The 16,589-nt window shown below is 52.4% G+C and overlaps 1 protein-coding gene across 3 annotated transcripts in view; it reads left to right on the forward strand.

Annotated features, from left to right (window-relative positions):
* Window positions 1–15,051, forward strand: part of Stpg1 (sperm tail PG-rich repeat containing 1) — a 44,234-nt gene extending 29,183 nt beyond the window's left edge. For 2 of the 3 annotated variants that reach the window (XM_028875455.2, XM_028875454.2), the window contains exons 6-9: window positions 1,370–1,481; window positions 5,063–5,228; window positions 11,276–11,466; window positions 13,901–15,051. In XM_028875455.2, the coding sequence (XP_028731288.1) occupies window positions 1,370–1,481; window positions 5,063–5,228; window positions 11,276–11,466; window positions 13,901–13,977 (546 nt within the window). In that variant the 3' untranslated portion in view covers window positions 13,978–15,051. The remainder of the gene's footprint in view (window positions 1–1,369; window positions 1,482–5,062; window positions 5,229–11,275; window positions 11,467–13,900) is intronic. The other variant, XM_037203068.1, reaches the window with a different exon arrangement.
* The last annotated feature ends 1,538 nt before the right edge of the window (window positions 15,052–16,589 follow it).

Genomic DNA, 16,589 nt, shown 5'->3' on the forward strand with positions numbered 1-16,589 from the left:
TCAGGCAAGGAGCCCAAAGGCCATAATCCAGTTAGCCATGCTGTGCCCTGAGCAACTTGCCTGGCTCAGGTCCGGCTTCCCCTTTGGAGTCCTTTGCTGTGGGGGTTGTTATTATCTTCCCTCTGGGCCTGGTCCTCTCCTGTCCAGTAATTAGCCTGCCCATCTGGCCTTTGTGCAGGAGCTCTCCGCACGGAACCTGCCATCAGGACCCTGGGAAAAGCTACATTCCTCCACCTCTGTGAGCACAAAATCAAAATGCCACCTGCATGTCTCAAGAAACTTTTTTTTTTTTTTTCAAACAAAGAAGTATCAGGGAGAATCAAGCCATCCCAGCCCCCAGCGAATAGTTTCACTCATTCAGCAAATATTCCCAGCACTCTTGGGCACAATTTTATTGCTCCTGTTATCTACAACTACAGGAGACTGACTGCAAATAGGCACTTCAAATATTTGTGATTCGTGCATAACAGAAGAGTGATCTCAGGCCCCCTGAGGCCCAACCCCCCCCCCCATCATTTTTAGAGTTCTGAACACATGGGACGCTCTCACATGTCTAGTGCGTGGATCAGCCAAAATTCTTAACTTCTGGTCTGTCCAGAAAAGCAGAGAGAAGAGAGTGATTGCAGACCTGATCATAATCTTGAGCGATAGGACTCGGTGCACCCCACATGCCCTGTTTAGAGAGCACTGTTTGCACAGAGAAGAATGCAGCCAGGGACCAGGTTGGGAGGCATGGGGACTTGTTCGGGAAAGGATGAAAACGTCAGCAAAAGAAATACAAGCCAACTGTGGCAGCACCGCACCGCACACTCGGTAAAACACCTCCCGACGGGCAGTGGGTGCAGCCGACCCGTGGGCCCAAGACCCTAGCTAGGACAGAGAAGAAACAAAGGAACAAAAACCCCCAACTTTCTCTAGATGGTTTGTGATGTCCCCCCCTACCCACAACGATGCTCTGAAACACGCAGAGTGGGGGTCATCAGATGCATTTCACAGAGAGAGAGAGAGAACTCAGGCTCAGGGAGATTAAACCACCCCAGCAGGGCAGCGTAGCCGTAGGCAGGCGGCGGAAGAGGGGCCAGAGACCAGGCTCTTCAGGTTTCTCTCCAGCCATTCTCTTCTGGCTTCACCTTGGTGTGCGTGCATGCGTGTATTCATGCATGTGTGAGTGTGTGAGTGCGTGCGTGCTTGTCACAGACCACTTGAGCTAAGTAGATGAAGTCACAGCCATAGTCACCTTTTCAACTCACGTCAATTCTCCTAAAAAGGACACGTTTAAATGTGGCTCATATTTGCCGCCTGTCCAGGCAGAGTGACAAAGACAGAGAGGGGCAGGCACCGAACACAGAGTGTGTTTTCTCTCACACAGGCCGCCAGCGCCAGCTGCAAACAGAGAAGCAATCTCTCTGCTCGAGTTGGGTTTCTGTCAAAAACAGAAAGAGGAGTCTTCCCCTTGACCCGCTCGGCAGGGCCAGCTCCAGGTAAGCAGCGGCTTGGCTCTGCTTCTCTGGGCACCATCTCCCTGCAGGGAACCTGTTTGGAAGAAGCTTGGCGTGTGTGTGTGTGTGTGTGTGTGTGTGTGTGTGTGTGTGTGTGTGTGTGTATGTGTGTGTGTGTGTAGAGAAAGTGCGGAACAGAGAGATGATAAGGGACCCAGTAGCTCTGCACCTGTCCCCTAAGCAGCCTTCTTGACATGACTTTTTGGGGTCAGACACACCAGCTCTGGGCAGCCAGGTGGGAAAACAGCCTCCGCCACTTCCCCCTGACAGGGAGGGAGAGAGGAGGTGACACTGCCTCAGAGGTCACTTCGCAGTCTATTCCTAAATAGTGCACCAGGTGGGTCTGGCTGCGTTTCCCAGTGTTTAGTCCGCAGGGAGTGTTCTGCCTGCCTGTGTCCATGGCCCTGTAGTTCACGCACGGAGGAAAGATGCTCAGAGTTACAAAACTTGTCCAGTGTCACTGGCCATTAAATAGCATCTCTAAACCCAAAGATGCCTGACTAGACCCCCGCTCCCCTTCTGGAGCCTTCTGGAACCAGGATCCAGGAACACATCAGAGCTCACCAGAATTAGATTCTGCTGTATTCCAAAAGGTGGCAACACCCCTGTGCTCCCACACTTCCCTCCCTGGAGGACATCCTGGGAGGATGTGGATCAGTTCAGAGGGGTCCAGAAGAGTCCACATAGCCTGACCCCCAGCCTTACCCGGCCAAGCCTGGAGCTTTGGGCCCCAGAACCCAGAGGAAGGGCAGGGAGGCACAGGGTGTGGAGAAAATTGCAGGGCACGTCAGATTTCAGCAAATCCAGATTAAAGCCAGAAGATCAGGCTGAAGCTGAGTAACAAAACCATCGCTAATTAGGAGGCTCAGCGCAGCCACAATGCACCCCCTCCTCCTCCCCCGCACCAGCCCCACAAAGCCCCACCTTGTTTGTTTACACAGCAGAACAAAGCTGGCACCCTTGGGGTTTAGCCAGAGCCCTGAGATGGGGCCTCACATTCAACACAGAGGCTCCCCGGGGTCCCCGAAACAAAGAACAGAATGGGGGCCAAACTGCTCCTCCAGCACAGGGTGAGTGTCCCCTTGTTTCCGTGGGGGCATCCAGCCGCTCCCTGGTGCCTTTCCTGGAGATGACTGACGTCCTATAGCATCGCCCTGCGTCCTCCTCATCGCTTTTCCAGTAGAAAAGTGAATTCTGTCTAAAACAAAGTCACCCCCTCAGAAGACAGGAAGCAGGAAGAGTGCTTGAGTTTGGGGCCAGCCAGGGCTAAAGAGTGAGGTCCCCTCTCTAAAACAAAAACTCATAAAGGTTTTCCCCAGTTTTCCAGATCCCACCAATTCTACTAAATTTATTTTCCTGGCCTGACTCCTCTTGACCCCACCCCAGCCCTGATCCAGTCCTGGTCACTTGTGCATAAATGTCGTGATAGTATGTATAGATTTTCAAGTTTTGTGTTACTTTCCATCCATGTACATCTTTAGAAATATATTAGCACGTGGCGCCTGTAATCCCGATGTTTGGGAGGCTGGGGCAGGAGAATTGTTATAGGAGATTCTGTTTTTTAAAGGGGGTGGGGTTGGGAGATGGGGGCACATTGATTTCTCCCATGGAGTGAGAAAGCCGGGGGAGTGGGCGGTTCCTGTAATTCCAGAGCTGGGGAGGCAGAGCCGGGAAGCAGGGGGGCGGGGAACCAGGGGGCTTGCTGGCCGGTCAGTCTAGCCAAATCCCAGGACTCCAGGTTCAGTGAGAGACCCTGTCTCAAAAATATAAGGAGGGCTGGCAGGATGGGCCAGCAGGCCACGGCATTGCTCTCCTCAGGACCAAATGGTGGAGAAGCAGCTTCCTCAAGCTGTCCTCTGACCTCCATGTACATGCTGTGGCCTATCTGTAAACGCACACATATGTGCCACGAGTAAATAAATAATAAATAAATGAGAAGACTTGTAAAAGGCAGAGAGTCGTTGAAGAAGACACTTGGAATTGAACTCTGGCCCCCGCAGGCACCAGCACCTAGAAGTGCACACATATCCACACAGATGCAGACACACATGCAAATAACGAAAAGTACAAACAGAAACAACAAAACACCCCAGGCCGTGCGCAGGCGGCCTCCTGGCATTCGAGAGTGTCATGGGGAACTTGCCTTCCACATACTTTCCTGGATGCTGAGGCTACACCCAGTGTTCACACCGAGGGGTCTGCTGTGTGTCCAGCTTCCTGCCTGGAGCTCTTCCGTTCCATTGACCAGTGCCCCTTACTTCTGAGTGATGGGAAGCTTGGACCCATGTGAGCAGGTGTCTGTGAGGGCCTTTGCCCAGTACTACACTTCATGTCTCCCAAACACCTGCATCCACTCCCTGAGCTGCGAGAATTTAGGGGGTGAGAATGCTCCCTGCTCTCCCTCCAGCTCAGGCTGTGCTCTCCTCCTTTAAGCTTTGTGCATAAGTGAAGTGGATTTGATTAGGGTTTCTTCAGACAGAGCATGGGGTACGGGCTTTACGCACGGCAGATTCTCAGTAAGAGCCTGTCATGCAGGACTGGAGAGATGGCTCAGTGGTTAAGAGCTCTTGCTGCTCTTCCAGAGGACCCAGGTTCAATTCCCAGCATCCACTTGTGGTGGCCCACACTGTCTGGAATTCCAACTCCAGGGGATCTGACCCCTCTAGGAACACTTATCCCTCAACATGCCCACATGCAAACAAAGACACCTAAGAATAATAAAATTAAAAAAAAAAAATTAGGAACCTATTACTTAGGGGCTGGGAAGGTGGTTCCTTGGATAGGTGTACTTGCTTTAGAGGCATGAGGATCCTAGTTCAAATCCCCATTACCTATGTAGAAAGCTGGGTGTGATCACACACGCTCCCATAACTCCAGTGTTGTGGAGGGCAGAGGCAGAGGCATTGTTGGGGTTTGTTGGCCACCAGCTTGGTCAGCGAGCGATCTCTGGAATAAGGCAAAAAGCGACAGGACATGGCAGAGCATCCCTGGTCTTTGTGTGCACACAGGCATGCATGCCTGCACATCCATGAATGTATAACACACACACACACACACACGCACACGCACACGCACACGCACACGCACACACACACACACACACACACACACACACACAGTTGCACACATCTTTTGCTTATTTGACATTTACAAACTGTTAAGCTAGCGCTCAGCTGCTGGAACCACCCTGTGCCCAGAACCCTGAGTGTTTACTCTACAGAGGGCAAGTTGTGCCAGCCCAGGGCTGCCCCAGTGTTTGGGGTGTGCTTTAGGTGACTGACTGGACGGATGTCCTCTGGCTAGCTAATTCCCATCTCTGGGCAGCAGGGCCCTGGGTATAGGTAGGAAGGGTGAGCCCCACACGGCCAGGCTGCTGTGAGGCCCACAGGTTGAAGTGTGTGATCCAAGTGGAAGGTTGGCTTTCAGCCCACACAGGCAACCTTCCCGTTGGACCCACTGAAGTGACGTCGTCACTGTGCCGGCTGTGAGAGCTGGTGGCAGGTGCTGCTTTCCACCGCTCTGGGAAGAGTGTCTCACCCTGTGTCAATGTTCTCTCTGTTCAGGGCATTACAACGTCAATGAATCTTTGGTAAAGCAGTCACCAAAGATCTTAGTGTCCTGCTTCAAATCCAAAACTGGTCGTGGATTAAAACTGACGTCAACAGGCCCGGGGCCTGGTTACTACAACCCCAATGAACACACCAAGATTCTGAAAAAGCCTCATATCCCGTGAGTCCTGCATTTTTCTTCTGAGGTAGCTCCAGGGGATGCTCAAAGGGGCAAGATGAGAACGGGCACCATCTAAGCAGGACCCAGCCCAGGGGCCCCCGCCACCGTGCTACAATGCTCAATAAGCCATTGGAGAGTATATGACTTTAACTGAGTAGCATCTGTTAGGAACATGTCCCCCCACCACAATAGTAGAATCACCGTATTTGCTTCCTGGAGGAAGGAGCTTTGTTTCAGGAAGGTTGAGGGATTTGCCTGAGTCCGCACAGCTCACATCCTGCCAACAGAATTCTGGGCTGTCAGGATCTTGCTGTGTTCCCCACGAAGCTGACTTCTCCTGGGGCCACAGTCGCTCTGTTTTTAGAATATGGCACCTCCCCTGTGCTCACTTGGGGAGATGTAGAAGCTGGGGCGCACTTACCGGTGCACTGACGGGGAACGGCTGGATTTGAACTTGGCTCTGCTGTGTGCATGCTGTGTGGCCTTGGGTAGCATGTGTTACATTCTGTGAGCTCTCCTGCCTTTCTCTGAAAAGCTGAATGGGTTTAATTCATGCCTCATAGGGTTACTTTCAGAATTAAAATTTGTCAGGCATGCAGTAGGCACAAATGATGACTTAATATTAACACAAATTTAAAAAGAAACAGAGCTATGTGGTTTGGCTCATGCTTGTAATCCTATTACTTTGGAAACTGAGGCAGGGGGATTGAGAATTCAAGGCCAGCCTGGGCTACATAGCCAGATCCTGCTTCATCAAAGCAGGGTTGGGAGGATTGAGAGCTGTGTCGCCGTTTAAAATAGATGCTGTCTGAAAAGTTTTATTTTTATGTTATGTGTGGGGGTGTTTTGCCTGCATGTGTGTCTGTGCACCACGTGTCTGCGCTGCCCATGGAGGCCAGAAGAGGGTGAGGGGTCCTCTGGAACTGTAGCTACAGATGGTTGTGAGCTGCCTTGGGGGTACTGGGAACCTAACCCCAGTCCCCTGCAAGAACAAGGGCTCCTTGCCCCTGAACCCCCTCTCCAGCCCTGTTATACATCATCTCTAATGTTACTTTCATCTAAGAGACTCAAAGGCATTCAGTGCTTAAGAATTCCTCAAGTGGCTGTGGAACTTCTAGAACTAATTGCACCTAACGTCGATCTTGTCACTGTCTGAGTCTGCTCCTGTTGCATCCCCCCTTGCAGGTCCAACCATGGCAAGGGCGACCACCAGGGTGGGGGCTGAGTGTGGGGACACCTGAGCCCCTCCCCAGAGGTCAGGCAGGTGTCACGGCCACAGCTGCAGTAGGCTGGACATCCAGGCAGCTGGGACGGGGCTGGAAACATTGGGCACCATCTGGCTGTCGTCAGCCTGGGGCAGGGGGCAGGAATTCAGGACTCTGTTAAGTCAAATGGGAGCTGGAGAAGGGACTCAGGCTTCGATGGAGGCTACTAGTAAGTTCCCTCTGTGGTTCCACTGTGGGATTCTGCAGGATCCTCCCAGGCCCTGGGACAGGAGACCAGGGCTACTCCCCCTCTAAAGGTCAGAGACTCCTTCCTTCGGGCTGGCTCGAGTCCCCTCTGCACAGGAACTGTTCCTTGGTCTCCCTGGGAAATGTTGCAGTAAGGGGCAGAGGATTATCCTCCATGGAGCCTTCTTGCCTCATTGCTGAGTGGAGTTGATTTTCTACGCTGTGACTCCTGCGAGGCTGAATGAAGCAGAACTTGGAAACAGTTCTTACTTTTTCCCAGCTGACGCATAAAAGCCGTGCATATTTATGGAGGCCATGTGATGCTTGGATGCATTACCTAATGTTCAAACTGGGAGACGCGTCTGTCCCCTCAGACATCTGGCTCTTACTCATTACAGCTGAGATTATTCTATAGCCTACTGAAATAGGATACAGCTGCAATTTTGCATGGTGGCTCAAACCCACAGCCTGGATCTGGACGCTTCAACAAGGAGGGAGGGCCTACTCCGGAGCTTTCTGGAATGGTAGCTGTAGGGCAGTGCCACGCCGGAGGCTGGCGCTTGTGCCTCATAAGATGTGGCTGAGGAACGAGTTGTGGGTGTTCTCGGCCCTCAGCTGCCCAGCTGACTCAAAGCTAGGAGGATTTGTTGCCTTGTGAGTGTTAGCCAGGGTTTCACTTCTCAAGTTCCTCAGTACCCATCCTGGGGGTGACTCAGTGAGGCAGGGCAAGGCACGGTGAGGGCTTTGAGATCAGAATGGGGTCCTCCCGGTGCCACCTGCTGCCAGGTAGAGGAACACCCCGAGACTCCTCTCTGACCACTTCCTGGAGTCTCTAAGCCGAAGGCTTTGCATAGCGTGCTGTCCTGTCAAGGGTGGCCTGAGAATCAAGCCCCTTGGCCCGGCTCCAATTCAGTAATTACGCTGGGCCAATTATGCTGGGCCCACCTAAAGTTCCTGGGGATTGTCGATTCGCTGTGGGGTGCATCTTCCCAGGCAGCTCATCTGTCACTGCCCTTACCCTGAAGAACAGATAGATACCGCATTCCACCCCAGAGGCAATCGGTGGCCCTTTAATGTGGAGAGGAGTTGTGAGAAATTGCCCCTTTATCCCTCCCAAACCCGGGAATCCCCCAGGCAGAGAACCTGTGCCTGGGAGTGTCCGACGAGTCCTAGATGCCTTCTACAAGTGACCTGAGGAGACCTTGAAGACATCCATTATCTCTGAGCCACTGACAAAGGGCTCCCTAGGAAGCTGGATTGTGCATAATCCCCAGCGTGGTTACTGGGGGAGCCTGATAGATGTTTTCATTCATTACTAAGCCACGGAACCCACACTGGTGGTCGCACTACATTGCTGATCACACACATCCTGGGTGTGACCCCTGGACCTCCATGATTTCCCATTTGCACCATGCCACCAGGAACCAGCCCTGGGTAAGGGGAAATTTGGTGTCTGGAGTTCATCACCTTCTTTGCACACTACCCCCTCCCCTCTCCACACACACAGAGTTTGGGACACAGGAAACATGATGATACTGTCTGCCTTCAGCCCCCCCCCATTATTTCTAGGTGGTTCTCTCATTTCTCACCGTTCTCTCCCCCATTTCCCCACAGACCCTGTAAGTGTGAAGTTAAGAGGGATCTCTGATCACAGCCTTTCGGTCACACTTTCCCTCCCAGAAAGACCCAGAACAGCGCGGCTCTCATCCCTGTGCCTTGCCTGCTGTTCCTTCCTAAAGGAGCACTTCCCTATAAGCTCAGCTCCACCCTTGCACATCCACCTATTGGGCCCCTCCCCTAGTGAGTCTTCTACCTGCATGTACACGTGTGTGCGTACACACACACACACACACACACACACACACACACACACACACACACACAAGCCTACCATGTTTTCTACCTGCCTCACTCTTTAGGGGTGGTGATCTTGCCTTACTCAGCTTTGAGGCCACTAGCCCCTCACTGAACTACATACAGAGAAAGGGGAGGGGGCAAAGAGGTTGATGGAGCCTGGATACCCCAAGAGGGCTGAGGCCAGCTGCTCTCTCTACCCTGTCCGCCCAGTGTCCACTACTGGAGTGCTGTCCCCTGCTCTCCCTGCCTGAAGGTTCCCTGCTGACCTCTTCCAGGGTGCAGGTTTGGATCCTCTGGTGGGAATTGTCTCTGCTCTCATGTCAGAGGGCTTCACAGTGTAGCCCAGGCTGCCCAGACACTCTCCATATAGTCAGTCCACAGAGCTTCAGATCTGTGGCAATTCTCCTGCTTTGGCTACCTGAGTGCTGGGATTACAGACGTGTGTCTCTATTTGTGCTCAGGACTTTTAAACTCCCCTTTCTAACAGACTTCCTGGTGGGCATAGGAGTGAAACCTAGTTACTCCTCGCATACGGTCTGGGGGGGTCAGATTTCCTGAGAACACGTAGCCAGTGAGCAGGGAAGGGGACATTCAGCTACAGCTGCACTCTTCACTGTCACCATTCAGATGGACACTAGCCGTGGACTACCCAGCCCTCAAGATCTTTGTTTTAGTCCAGAACATTCTAGACTCCTAAATGTGCTTGACCAGAGCTGCACACAAAGCTGCTGCTCACCAGAGACCCCGGCATTCTGCTGAGGATGTGGGGCATCCCTAGTACTGTGATAGGATGCAGGAAGGGGCCCACTCCAACCAAACGCGCAGGTATGTGACGTGGGTCCAGCCTGCATCAGCCTTCGGCAGCTACCCCTGCTTGGGCAAGCAGATACCTCATGGTCGTCCCTGGAAATAATGTGGGACTCTTGGGCTTGGGAGTGACCCAGACCGATGAATGGCTTCATCTGACAGTTGGCTCATTTCACTCGTGACTTCCAGGAGTCAGGTCTGCCTCATAATGTGGCCAGCCACACACATACATGAAATTTCTCAGGATGCCTTGGGGAGGGAGTCACAGCCAGAACAAGGGTGAGGTAGCATTTATTTATAAGGAGAAAGGCTCTTGACCACACTCTGAAGCCCGGTCCTCCATACAGAGTAGAGGGGTACGTTCTACCTTCTTCCTGTGGGTACCTTTGTTCTAATACAAACGTCCAAGCCAGCCAGCTGTTGCAAGGTTTGAGCCTCCAGCAGGGCGAGGTAGCGTTCCATGGCCTCCCCAGCAGTGGGCACATCCCCACACCCCAGAGTGGCGCTGGTGTGAAGACTGACTGTGCACTAGCTCTGTGGATGATGCTTCACAGATCTTCTCTGTCGTTTTTATTTTGTTTTCCTAGCTCCCCTATAAAGAGTAGAGGTTCTCACTCTGGGCTCCAGGTATAGGGTCTTTGTCTGAGACCCCAACAGCCAGTCAGTGGCGTGACTAGAATTCATACTCCGTGCAGGTGTCTCTGAAACCCAGGCACCTCTGTCATGGCGTGTTTCCAAATTGCTGGTACTAAGAGACCCCATACTATAGGGCCACAAGTCTGCAACTGGTTCTGACTTTATGTATGCTACCGTAGTCTCTCTGGACACTGGCTCCTTTAGCAAATAAGGAGGTTGACTAGATATCTCTAGATGTCCTGGCTCTCTGGAGTTAGGAAGGTAGAGGCCTAAGGTCAGCAGAGTCTCCAAAGCCAGGACTCCCCTAGGGTTTCAGGCACAGTGTCCCTTCTGGGATGTTCTGGGCTCTGAGAACCTCACTCCCCTTTCCATGAGAAGCCCCAGAAGTAACTTCAGGTGGGAGGCAGGTCCTTCGCCTGCACAGTGACTTGACTCCCCAAATGACCTGGACACCCAGTAACCATCCCTAAGTGTGGGTCGAGGTGAGCGATGAGTCCTCAAAGGTCCTCTTATCCAACTCCCCCAACTCACACGTGAGTAAACTGTGTTCCAGAATTGTTAAGAAGGCTTGGTCCTACTTAAGTGTTTATTTAATGACTTAAGGTCAAAGATGCTATACAAAATAGAATCCCTTTCCGGAAGGAAAGATGGCAGTCTGAAACAGTTACAATATAAGCACTAAGTGTCCTGTGCAGGTTCTAGATTCCAGCCCTACGCTTTTCCACCTCTGCTTCCAGCCTTAAGGGGAAGCTACCAGGGTTCTGGAATGTCAATAGACATCTGCCCATTGTGGGACAGCAAATCCCTGGAGGACAGGATGAGGCTTCCTCTTCCCTGGCCATGCAGACATCACAAGTGGCTCATCAAGGCCTCTTTCACCCAGGCTTCATTTCTCAGAGCTCCAGCCAGACTCTACCAATTGATCACAGCCAGCACATACAGTCAATGCTACCTGCTTTTCCCAGTGAGTTCAGCCACAGGCAGCTATATGTGTCTGTGCTCTCACGGCCCTGAGGACCTTGTTTTAGATACCACACCTCATTTTAACCCTGACAAGCCTGTGAGGTACGGTTGTCATTGTACAGACAAGGAAAATGAGGCCTAGAGGCCCTGGGCTCACAGGCAACTGAACTAGGATAGATACTGCCCAGGGTGAGCCTGGGGAGGGGGTTGGGGAAGGGGTGGGGGGCGGGGTGGGATTGGGGGAGGCTAGCAGGCATCACCTGCACTTTAGACTCTCCCATTTCCTCCACAGAGCTGCTGGGGTGACGTCTTCCCATTTTGTCTTTTCCAAAGGAAAGGTACGCTCCTGAACTTTTCTGCCCACCCTCTGCCTCTGCCCCCAAAGCCGCCTCTCCCTGGTCCTGGTCAGTACGAGATTGTGGACTACGAGGGACCCCCTAAGCATTTCATCTCCAGTGCGTCATTTGTGTCCAATACCAGCCGGTGGCCAGTACTGTCATCCAAACCAAGCCTGCCCGGCCCAGGTCAGAGAACTGTGACCCCAAATCTTCTGTTTTGTCATTCCAAGGCCATCAAATACCACCAGTTTATGGGCTGTTTGCTAAACAGGTTACAAGGGTGAGGTGGGCTGCAGGTCATCGGCTCACAGTTTGAGAGCACACAAATGTTTTATTTCTGAATATAAAGAAGGCTTTGGACTTGAAACCAAATCTGGGAGGTCCAAAAGGCCAGAGACTCTGGGTAGTAGTGACTTCACTGGCTGAAGTATGTACCTCACAGACCTCCTCCCCTCCTTTCCTTTCCCCTCCCCTCCCCTGCCCTCCCCTCCCCTTCCCTTCCCTCCCCTCCACTCATCCTTCCCCTCCATTCTTCTCCTCTCTTTTCCTCCCTCCTCTTATCTCGTGTGTGTGTGTGTGTGTGTGTGTGTGTGTGTGTGTGTGTGTGTGCGTGCGCGCGCATTCCATGACCTGAGCGGATGTTGGAGGACAGCCTGTGGGTCTTGGGAATCGAACTCAGGCTGTCAGGCCTGGCAGTAGGTACTTGAGTCATCTCAACACCTCGATTTTAGTTTGGGAGACAAGGTCTTTCCCTGAACCTAAAGCTCCCTCATGGATTCTGCTAGGCAGCTGGCCAGGGAGCCTCAGGGACGGCCTGTCTTCGTGCTGCCCATGTGAGGGTTGCAGGTGCCTGCCGTCACCCTGGCTTTCCCATGATCTCCGGGAGCTGAAGTCAGGTCCTCATGCTCCTGCCATTGTTCCAGCCCCAGACATTGTTTTAGAAGGAAAGGGCCAGGGCATTTGTAAGATTCTCTTAAAACTTCTTATTCTTAAGGATATTGAAGCATCTAGAATAGACTGGCCAAGGAATTTTAAAGGTAGATAAGGTCTGAAGGGCAAGCTGTCTGTACTTGGGGCGTTTGTGGTCGGGCCGAGTCTCCGGGTGGTGTGCCTTGTTTGTGATGGATACCGGAGACTGAGGCAGTGGTTCTCGAAAGCCAATCAGCTCCTCCCTCCCAACCACGAGCTGAAGGAACTTGCTCAGTACATCTAGATCTCCAGGAGTTAGCGCCCTGGGGGGCCCCCTCCACCTGGATAGGCTCACTCCACAGTGACGGGTGGTCTCTGGGCTTGCCCACCCATCTGCAGCTCTCCAAAGCCCCATTGCCTCTCTCTGACAATGGCCAGGGCAGTGGCATGTACCATGTGCACAGGAACTGGAAAGCAGAACTGGCAAGGTGGTCACCTTGTCTTTCAGGCTCAGCCATTAGGCAAGCACTGTTGATACCCCCATTCTGGGCAGCCGCTGAGGGCCGAGGTGACCTAGGGACTAGTGCTGGCCTCCAGAGACATCTGTCTGGCGGGAGAGATCCCCTCCTTCGCTCTTTCACCCACAGGCGATGAAGTGGTCGAGGATGCTGAGGAGGGAGGCCAGGCCTCCAGCTTTGGTTTTTGCAGATGTACGGCAGTCAGGTCAGTGAGGCCTCAGTCCTGCCCTGGAGGGCATCTGAGCAGTGCAGGAGAACAGTGTCTAACACTCTTAGAGCTCTGGAGGCCTGGGGTGGGTGTGGCTCCTGGTCTGGCTGTACGCTAGGTCCTCTGGGAATGGTGTCTTGAGCACGAGAGGTTCCCGAGGCATAGACCCCAAGGCAGTGCTCCAACAGGCCATTTCTGTTGCTGTGGTCACCTCCATCAAGATGATCCTGAGGGTATGCTGGGAGGGTGCACGTGTACACATCTGTCCTCATGCCTCCAGTAGGCACCAGTCAGCCTGGACCCATGGGCTCCTCTCAGTTGCAGCCTGAGAGGACACGGGAGAGATCCTGGGACAGTGGCTTCCGAGTCTTGTTTGCTAGAGAAAAATATGTCTTGCAATGGCCGTGGCTTTCAGTTTTTTTGGGGGGAATTTTTGAATGAACACAAAATCCTACCATCTAAACCTTCTCTTCTTTAAGAATACTGTTTTACTCGAAATGTTCATTTCACATTTTCTAGAAAGCAGTATTGTAAAGTTGGTTCTGTTATAGAAGTTATAAAAGGTCGAAGAATCAGAAGCCACAGTTCAGAGGCCAAGGTTAAGAACCCATGACAGGGCTGGAGGATGGGCCAGTAGGTCAAGTGCTTGCCATACAAGCACCCATGCAAAAGCCAGAATCGATGGTGTGAGCCTGTGACCCAGGATGGAGACAGACAGAGCTGGAGGTTTGCTGGGGGACCTTGTCTCAAAATAAATTAAAAGTGGAGATGGGTAGAGGAAGATACTCGAAGGTGACCTCTGCCCCTACCCTTTAAAAAAGAGAGCCACGTACCACAGGTCCAGTCGCCTCCTCTCCCTGTCTCTCAACACATGTGGGCTGCAGGGCAGGAGCAGAACTCCCTCACCCTTCCCAGCTCTGAGGCTGGGTTCGGCCCCTCCAGTCACCTCTCTCTCTTTTGATATCATTTCTTTCTTTCTTTTTAGCCACATACAAGCCAGAGATCCCAGGGAAGCAGTCCTTCCTCTACAATGAGGACAACAAATGGATCCCAGCCATCTAGTGATGCCACGGCAGCTGGCGGGAAGGCCCCTCCAGCCAGGCCCCCGACCCTGCTCCCCTGGACATCCATCAGCAGAACACACCTTTCCTCTGTCACCCAGCCCGGGGTCACATACTGTCTGGAGCTGCCTTCTGGAGACTGGCCACCCCTGCCCCTCCCATGCGTTCGTTCCTGAACAGAAAGGAGGAGCAGGCAGAGTTCTCTGGCTACCTCTATGTCAGCCTCCAAGCTGGTTTGGGTGACTCTCCTCCCCAGAGTTAAGGGATCTTGAAGTATGGACTCTGATGTGGCGCCCCGGCCTCCTGCCAAGACAGCCTGTGGTGAATTCCTTGCTTAGAAGCCAGTCAGCCAGGGATCCGAGGCCTGGTCCATGGGTCCTGACTTCCAATTGCCCTTGACTTCTGGGAGGCAGGAGGCTTGGAGATGCCTGCAACAGAAACACAGGGATGTTCCCTGGGCAACCCTGCCCTAGCTATGACTTGTTATCACACAGTAAGAACATGGAAACCGGTCATGAATCACTCATCAACCATGGACTTGAAGGCTCTGTATTCATCAGCAGGCAAGGCAGGACCCAGCTGGAGCTGGAGGCCTGGAACCCCAGGGCAGGGAGGACCTGTGTCCCTTCCTCCATGTTCTCACTTCCCCAACCTTGCCTCGCCTTCCTGACTTCCCACTCCAGTTCTGAGAAAGCATCAGTTTCTAAGTTGGACCGTGTCTCTAACAGACCCCAGCAATGGCTAGAGGAAGAGCTGACCAAGAACCGAGACGAAATTAAACTGACCACACATCTTCTCTTTCCCCAGGTGTTGATAATGTCTGCCACTTTTCTAGATGGAATCCTCCTGGGCTCCCTTCCCTCCTCCAGCCCCTGATCCTCTTCCAGGATGCCTGGGCCTCTTGCTTCCCAGGGCCCCTTCCTTGAAGTTCTCCGGGAACTGTGCATCCTGGGCCTCCCATCCAGACTGGCTTCTTGATCGGCTTTTCTCTTGGGGTTGGGGCGGGGCATGAGGAAGAGGGAGAGAAGGGATGAAGAAACTTATCCAATTAAATGGAATTATTGCTTCTCACAGAGCTGGGCTCTTTGTGAACTTCAGATTCCTGAAAGCTAGGGCTTTGGAATGATGAGGTAGCCTGGTATAAGGGGGCAGCATGGGGGCTTCTGATCATACTGATCCTGGGGACTGGCTGGCCTGGAGTCCCCTGGTCCTGGGTCACATTGGGCAGAGGCTGGCAATGTACTGGAAAGTCACATCAGGCCTCTTCAGTCATCCTGATGCTCCACTGAGTAATGATGGTCTCTCCAAGTAGACCACGAACCAGGCCACTCTGAGGCAGTGAGAGACTGGCCTCACCATACCTTCTAGAATTCACTGTTGGGGCTGGGGCTGGGCTGAGGCCCTGAGCTCTGATTGTCTGTGTGATGGTCCTCCGACACTCTGAAGATGTCCCAAGCTGCTCACAGTTCTGTCTCAACCCCCCTGATGGACGTCAGGCTACCTGGGAGCAGACACAGGTCCCACACCAGGGTCATGCCCAGCTTGAATCTCAAAAGCTCTGATTGAATTGAATTGGGGCACGGGATCAGCTATTTTTCTTGCTGCTTAACCAGAAGGAATGGCAAGTCAGTGTGAGCGTGTCCCACATGGTGATGGGGACAGTGTGGTGGTAGAGAGAGTTCAGGATGTGGGAGCATGAGATGGCTGTTACTCTGTAGTCACAGGAAGCAGGTGAATGCTGGCACTCAGCTGGTTTTCGCCTTCCTCCTGTCTTACTCAGGCTGGTCCCCCAGTCCCTGAGATGGTGTCACCCACATTCAGAGTGAGTCTTTATCCTTCAGTTAAACTTTCACAGACATGCCCAGACTCAAATCCAGACATTGTTATTAAAGGTTTTTTTTTTAATTTACTTCTAATTTTTTGATACAAGGCATCCATCTGTAGTCCATTGTTCTGAAACTCCAGGGCCTCTTTTCTTAGCCTCCTGAGTGCTGGGATTACAGCCATGTAGCAGTATACTGACTTATGAAGTCCTGTGTGTGCCTGGGACAGAGCTAGCTAGACCCAGGATGCTCTGCTATTTTACCAAAGGGCTTCCCCAGTGATAATGCACACACAGATCACTAGGGTATCATGTTAGAATTCAGACTCAGCGGGTCTGGGGTGGGGCCAGAGAGCCTGCATTTAGACATATTCCAGGTGATGTCAATGCTGCATGCCTGAGAGCCGTACTTAGATTAGCCAGGTCTGAAACACACTCGGTTCCTCATCTTCTACTTCTTCCAGCTTCTTCTACTGGCTCATCCATCTTTTTGTTAATTTTTCCTCCTTTCCTCTCCTCACTCTCCTCGTGCTGGATGGTTTTATGTCGATTTGACACAAGCTAGAGTCATCTGAGAGATGGGAACCTCCATTGAGAAAAAAAATAAAAATAAAAAAAAATAAAAATAATAAAAAAAAACCCGCCTCCATAAAGCCAGGCTGCAGGCAAGCCTGTAGGGCATTTTCTTAATTAGTGATTGACGTGGGAGGGTCCATTCCATTGTGGGAGGGGCCACCCCTGGGCTGGTGGGTCTGGGTTCTATAAGAAAGCAGGGTGAGTGAGGCAAGGAG

This window comes from Peromyscus leucopus, chromosome 2 (genome assembly GCF_004664715.2).
Source record: "Peromyscus leucopus breed LL Stock chromosome 2, UCI_PerLeu_2.1, whole genome shotgun sequence".
Taxonomy (NCBI): domain Eukaryota; kingdom Metazoa; phylum Chordata; class Mammalia; order Rodentia; family Cricetidae; genus Peromyscus; species Peromyscus leucopus.